A 7,500-nucleotide genomic window follows, 5' to 3' on the forward strand; every position below is an offset into this window, starting at 1 on the left:
AAAATAAAAGAAGTAAAAATAAAAGAAAAATAAAGGTTAAAAGGAAATGAAAATGAGACTAAGGGTGATTCCCCTTACACCCCTTAGCCCTACGCCGATCCCCTTTGCCTCCGTTTTGCGCGTCCACGTGTAGGCGTAGTGGCATCCCGATTCACGTTCAGACAGATGGGTAGGGGTTCGGCGAAGGGCTTTCATCCCCTCCGCGCGGAGATTTTCCAACATCTCACTCCACGGACGGAGGGCTTTGACAGATTTCCCTGAATGCATTGCGATTGCATTTAAAAATGGGCGGCAAACCGCGGCATCCACAACAGCACACGAGATTAAGTATTTTCGCCGCAATTGTCGGTTTTAAAGTGGTAACAATTATTCCATTGTACTAAGTTTAACATTGTCCTAATGTATGATGGCGCTTTTCTCCGTGAAACACACATGAAAAAAATGCTATTAACGTCAACCTAATGCATGGAATTAGTGACAGCTGTGAGTGTCATTCCGTGATTATTGAAGGGGCATCCCAATCCATAGGGGTTGCGTTTCAATCCCTACACCTTGCGGCTTTGTTTGAAAGTACGAGGGGCAAGAGGAATGCAAAGGGGTAGGGGTGGAGATTAGTAATGGGAAAGACCCTAAGTCTCACAGCGTCTCACTAACTAGGCAGCATCCTATCTCTGGCGAATGACAGGCAAAATCGACAATTGACAAAATGGTGGCAACGGTTTTTATACCGTCTTCATCCTGTCAGCAGGTTACACGTATGCATGTGTGATGTTACTTAAGGAAGATGTCGTCTCCATGTCTACAGTAGTGACAAAGCATAAAAACACACATCGCTAAGGATAGAAAATAGGCCTAGGACACTTCTGGTATCAAGAAAAAAGTGTTCTGGGTGACCTTCAATGGCAGAGTCGCCAGCTCTGAGCTCAAGATATCAGAAGCTAAACATGCACATTCCTGGCCCAATTAATTGTAACAGGAATGGCTAAAGTTTCATTCTATAACATTGCAACAGTATGGTCAATCAGTTGTTGGTCAGCTGCAAAATGCAGCAGGATATACCACTCAAATTTAACAACATGCATCTACTTTGGTTTAGTAGTAATGCTTTCACTTTTTCAATAATGTGCCTTGCTTTACATTACATGTAGATGTGAGTAAAATTTGGATGGAAGAGGCTCTTAAGTTGACCTGCAGAAATCGACTATACAAAAGTTGCTGTGGCCTGTCATTTATATAATATGTCTACGGTACATCATCTATTGTCAGAGGTGTCTAAAGTAAAAGTTCAAGTAAAGTAAAGTAAAGTTAAGTTGAAGTAAGTTTCCTTCCAACTCAGGGAGCTTCACTGACTAAAGCCCGATTCGCACGGGATAAATATTACCTATGGACCCCTGGTAATTCGCAATTACCCTTGGACCTCCGTGATTTTTCGGGGCGCATTCGGACGGGATAAATAAACGTCTGTTATTTACTGAATTCACAGACATTATAAGGGGGTGCATACGGCGCGCCTATGTAAAATTACAGTATTGGCCGAAATACAGTAGGTAATTCGCGGCAGAATTATTACCTCACAAATCGTGGACGTGGCACATTCGCACAGAACTAAGAACTCAGACATTCTCTGTAATTATTCCGAATTACCAGGGGTCCATAGGTAATAAAAGTCCGGTCCGAATCGGGCTAAACTAACTGATCTACTGTTGCTCTAGACTAGACTAGACTACACTACACGATTTGTGGCAATATTTTTAGGTTTTTAGTTTTTCAGTAACAACAGTCTATCTCCCTCAGTGGGTACATTGGAATAACTGTGTAACAACTGTCATGTACTGGCGTTGTTCTTACACGATGAATTTTCTTCCACTTTTACTTCTGACACCTCTGTCTATTGTTTAGAGAAGAAGCTGTGGTCTGAGACATCAGCTCCCTAATGCCATACAGGGGCACAGTAGGACACTGAGAGATAATGAGATGTTTTTTCGCAGTTATTTATTTCAAAAAGCTTGTAAATGAATTATTATATTATTGCAAGTAGTGCATGTGTGCTACTTTGTGCGCATTCTGTAGATTATAGATAAGTAGATTGTAATCCGTATACTAAATTTGAGGTAGATTCCAAAATACCGCAGCAAGGTTGTTGTTTTTTTTATGAAACTCATACCGGGGCACAGAAAATCAATACCCGGGCACGTGCCCCTGTAAAATAGGTCTGGCGACACCCCTCGTCTGAGACGCCTAAGGCCAGCCGCACACTGGCTCCGACAGCACTGCAGCGCACTTTTGCTTCCGACAGCATTCGGACCCCCAAACCCAATTTCACACGAACATTGCATTGAAAGTCAATGGGCGGCGCCGACAAAATAGAACTTGTCTCTAATTGCTATCCGACATCGGCGAATGTCCGCCGACATCGGCGCCAGTGTGCGTGGTTCTATTGAAAACAATGGAATCGAATTTTAGCTGAGCAGTGCTCAGCACTTTGTCGGAGCCAGTGTGCCGAAGCCCTAAGTTGCTGTGGTGTATGATCTATTGTTATTAAGGAGGCATTCATGGCGTAATGGTTAGAGCGCTGTCCTTTACATCAGAGGGTTGCAGGTTTGAATCCCACCCTTACCAGCACCTTTATCAATGGCTGAAGTGCCCTTGAACAGGGCACCAAACCCCACATTGCTCCAGGGCCTGTACCCAATACCCTGTACCTCAATAACTGTACGTCGCTTTGGATCAAAGCGTCAGCTAAGTGTAATGTAATTTACTGTATGTTGTGTTCTTCTGCCCCAGTCCCTCCGGCTGTACCTTCTGGGGCAAGAAGCCGTGGTCCCAGACGCGCAAGGTGCTGTGGCAGATGGGCATGTTGCTGGGGGCGCCCGTGGTCATCTCACTCATCGCAGGCATCGCCATACCCGTCGTCATCGTTGGCATCCCCATATTCATGGGCCGCAAGGTGGCTACACGCACATCAACACAGACACGCAGGCATGCACACACACACTGGGCCACAAGGTGTATATGTACAGACACATGCTCACACGCAGACGCGCATGCTCACACACACACACACACACACACACACACACACACACACACACACACACACACACACACACACACACACACACACACACAAACACACTGGGTCACAAGGTGTTTACGTACAGACACACACACATGCACAGATTGCACACACACACACATGCACAGATTGCACACACACACACAAACACACACACACACACACACACACACACACACACACACACACACACACACACACATACACACACACACACACACACACACACACAAGCAAAATATCTAAATGCTACAGTAGTAGTCAACTGTAGTAGCTACTGTAGACAACCAACACAGTTCCTAAATGGTTAACTGCAGATTCCTGTGTGTGTGTGTGTGTGTGTGTGTGTGTGTGTGTGTGTACTTGTTGTTCTTGTTGCACTTGTTGTTCTGTATATTTCCTCTTTTGAAAGTCGCTTTCATTATAAAGCGTTTGCCAAATGCAATGTAATGTAATGTAATGTAATGTAGTATGTGAGCAATTGGTCTGTTTATGTATCAGGTCCATGGTCCATGCACTGTAAGATACATAGAGATATATTTTTAATGTTGTTTGCCTGTGTTGTGCTCTCACAGTCTGTGTGTGTGTGTGTGTGTGTGTGTGTGTGTGTGTGTGTGTGTGTGTGTGTGTGTGTGTGTGTGTGTGTGTGTGTGTGTGTGTGTGTGTGTGTGTGTGTTTTTGTCAGCTCCATGGTCGCTGTAAGAAAAACAATATCTCAGGAAGCAAACACTACTTGACGGTGGCCAGTGGAGTCATGATGTCTGTATTCGTGTCACCGGTCATAGCAGCCATCACTGTGGGTAAGAACATAGTCTCTCACTCTCACACGTAACACACACATATGCACTCTATCTCTCTCTTTCGCGCGCTCTCTCTCTCTCTCTCTTTCGCACGCTCTCTCTCTCTCTCTCTCTCTCTCTCTCTCTCTCTCTCTCTCGCTCTCATTGGTGAATTTTAAAGCCCCCACTGGTGTCTGCCACCCAGTCAACCAACACAATTCCTAAACGGTTAAATGCAGATCCGTGTGTGTGTGTGTGTGTGTGTGTGTGTGTGTGTGTGTGTGTGTGTGTGTGTGTGTGTGTGTGTGTGTGTGTGTGTGTGTGTGTGGTTGGTTATGTAACTAGGCCATGTACTGACCAAACATAAATGGCAGCTGCCCCGGTGCAGCAGAGAGCCTGTGAGCATTGTCCTTTTCTCTTCTTTTGTCGTTCGTTGGCCTCCTGTGGCTCTCCTCTCCTTCTTCTCTTCTCTTCTCTTCTCTTCTCTTCTCTTCTCTTCTCTTCTCTTCTCTTCTCTTCTCTTCTCTTCTCCACCCCTCCTCTCATCTCCTCTCCACTCCTGTCCTCTCCTCTCCTCATTTCTTCTCTTCTCTTCTCTTCTCTTCTCTTCTCTTCTCTTCTCTTCTCTTCTCTTCTCTTCTCTTCTCTTCTCTTCTCTTCTCTTCTCTTCTCCACCCCTCCTCTCATCTCCTCTCCTCTCCTCTCTCCTCATTTCTTCTCTTCTCATCTCCTCTCCTCTCCTCTCTCCTCATTTCTTCTCTTCTCTTCTCTTCTCTTCTCTTCTCTTCTCTTCTCTTCTCTTCTCTTCTGACCGCCTGAGGAAGAAGAGAAAGCAAGGAGGAGAGCAGCTCTGTGCTCCGAGCGCAGGAGGATAATGAGTCCAAGCGTGCTGTATGATGGCCCACTTTAGCATTGCACAAAGCATAGAGGTCCCTCTTCATCCCAAGTGCCCTTATTACCAGTTTGCTTTCGTACTTTCCACAAGGAAATTGCTCATAAAAGAAGCATACTACTTGTGTGGATTCATGCATGCTGTTATGTGCTTTTTCCTCTGCCCTGAACAATGTCAAATACATTCTGTTAGAATGTGTGCTAACATCAATGCCGACTTTGTCGACAATGTGTATGATAAATGTGTGTTTATAGATTAACTATTCATCAGATAGCACATGAGACACATCGAGTCTACAGTCTGACATACATCAACAGCATATCTATAGCCACAACTTAAATGAGAGATGAGCACAATATTAAACAAAGAACTAAACACTAAATAGATCGAAAGTAATTAGATAAGCATAAAAGCAGGCCAAGAGAATATACCGTATAGATGAATTTATGATTTAATCACGGTAAAGTAAAGTAAAGTGGCCAGTTTACAGTTCTGCTGTTCTGTAATGTTGCCAGGCAGAACTGCTGACTGAGCTACTCGCTCGCGCGGCCAAAGGCAAGACGAAGAGTGACTTCCCCCCCTTCCTCAGTGGCCAGTTTGTGCCTTAAAGTGATACTGTCCCATTTTTGGAAATAATCTCATATTACACCTCCCCTTGAGTTAAATAATTTAGTTTTACCTTTCTCCTGTACTTTCAAACGTTCTCTGAGTATGGCAGTGCAAATATTACCTCCATGCTAGCTGTTAACATTGACTCCTATGAGACCAGCTGGTGGCTAACTGGTCTCATAGGAGTATATGTTAACTGCTAGCTTGGAGGTAAAATTTGCACTGCCGTAATCAGAGAACGGTTGAAAGTACAGGAGAAAGATAAAACTCAATTATTTAACTCAAGGGGAGGTGTAATATGAGCTTATTACCAAAAAAATGGGACACTATCTGCACTGTGTAGGAGTAGGTATTGCAAATATGCTGCTCATTGCTGCTCATTGAAACTATTTACTCAATAATATTTACTAGTATGACCAAAGTACAGTTGTTTTTTCAGCAAAAAAATGTATATTTCTAGGAATTCAAATGGCTGAAAAATGCCTGAATTATGGAAAGAAATGGCGAAAACATTACACAAGGCACCTTTTTAATGGTCAACTAAATAATTGCATTTATTTTTTTATTCATTGATTTATCAGCCCCTTAATGCATGCCATACCTCCAGTGGCACACTGTAATACCATTGAAAAGTTAGGTACCACAGTACTACAATACTATGACTTAACACAGGGCCTTAAGTAATGCACTACGACTTAGTCATTGCCATACTGGTAACAGCAAACTTACAACGCCGTGTCTTAACGGGTTAAGATTGGGCTTTTTTAGCTTTATGAGAATGGGCAGTTTGAGAAGAGACATGTTAGCAATATGAGAGAGATGGGAGAGGATCTTTATATACCTTTATATACCTATATACCTTTATACCTCAGCATAACAGTTCAGTGCCTTAACTGTTTGAGCCATGGCCAATGACCAGTGTGTAATCTTAGTTGTGTACTTTCAAAATATATGCTACCCATTCACAAATTGCATCTTTTCATAAATATTTACCAAGTAATTTATTTACAGATTTCTGTTCTGACCAAAGTATAGTGTAAAGTCTCTGACTGGTAATTCAAAATGGCAGACATGGAGAAGATACAGAGTGTTAATGGAGGATATTAACTACAAAAAAAGTTTAAAACATCCACTTTGTAATTTTCTGTAATGTTCAAACATTATGGCTACCATGATTCATGAATATTTACTACCACTGTCAAGGTCTGTAAGTATTACTTATTGCTTGGAAACTTTTCATTACATTACATTACATTACATTGCATTTGGCAGGCGCTTTATAACCAAAGCGACTTTCAAAAGAGGACATATTCAAGCCAACATCACAAGCAAATACAATGTGCACAGGAGATATACAGAACAACAAGTGCAGTTGCAGAGGGGTTAGTTTTTTCTTTTTCTTTTTTTTCTTTTTTTTTTTTTTTCTTTTTAATTAAGAGTAAATAACGAGCACACTCACACAAACTAAACTAAACTAAACATCATGTCAGGAGTCTGCCCTGGGGCAAGGCCAGTTCAAGCATTAGTCTAGTAGATTCTCTCGAAAGAGGAAGGTCTTCAGTTGTTTCTTGAAGGCTGCAAGAGATGTGCTTAGTCTTGCTGCCTCTGGGAGACCGTTCCACCACTTGGGTACCACAACGGAGAACAATCTTGACTGGGAGTACCTAGAGCGACTGGATGGCAGAGCCAGACGGCTTGTGCTGGATGAGCGCAGTTCTCTTCCAGTAACATAGGGCGTTAGTAGGTCCTTCAGATAAGCTGGGGCCGTTCCTGTGATGGTTTTGTAGGCAAGGGTCAATGCCTTGTGCTTGATCCGGGCAGCGATCGGTAACCAGTGCAACTCAATAAATAGAGGAGTAACATGGGTCCTTTTGGGTTGATTGAATATCAACCGTGCCGCCGCATTCTGGATCATCTGCAGAGGTTTTAGCGCACAAGCAGGTAGGCCTGTCATGAGTGAGTTGCAGTAGTCAACACGGGACAGGACAGTGGCCTGCACCAGTCTTTGTGTAGAATATTGTGTCAGCACAGGTCTGATATTCCGTACGTTGGACATCTGGAATCGACAGGTCCGGGTGACTGAGTTGATGTAGTTGGAGCATGACAGCTCATCATCAATCATGACGCCAAGGTTTTTGGCGACT

The 7,500-nt window shown here is 43.3% G+C and overlaps 1 protein-coding gene across 3 annotated transcripts in view; it reads left to right on the forward strand.

Annotated features, from left to right (window-relative positions):
• The window catches only part of si:ch211-278j3.3 (E3 ubiquitin-protein ligase RNF19B), a 48,838-nt gene that overhangs the window by 24,898 nt on the left and 16,440 nt on the right, over positions 1 to 7,500 (forward strand). For all 3 annotated transcript variants that reach the window (XM_063222972.1, XM_063222973.1, XM_063222971.1), the window contains 2 exons: positions 2,785 to 2,947; positions 3,762 to 3,876. In XM_063222972.1, the coding sequence (XP_063079042.1) occupies positions 2,785 to 2,947; positions 3,762 to 3,876 (278 nt within the window). The remainder of the gene's footprint in view (positions 1 to 2,784; positions 2,948 to 3,761; positions 3,877 to 7,500) is intronic.

Source organism: Engraulis encrasicolus, chromosome 18 (assembly GCF_034702125.1).
Source record: "Engraulis encrasicolus isolate BLACKSEA-1 chromosome 18, IST_EnEncr_1.0, whole genome shotgun sequence".
In the NCBI taxonomy this organism is placed as follows: Eukaryota; Metazoa; Chordata; class Actinopteri; order Clupeiformes; family Engraulidae; genus Engraulis; species Engraulis encrasicolus.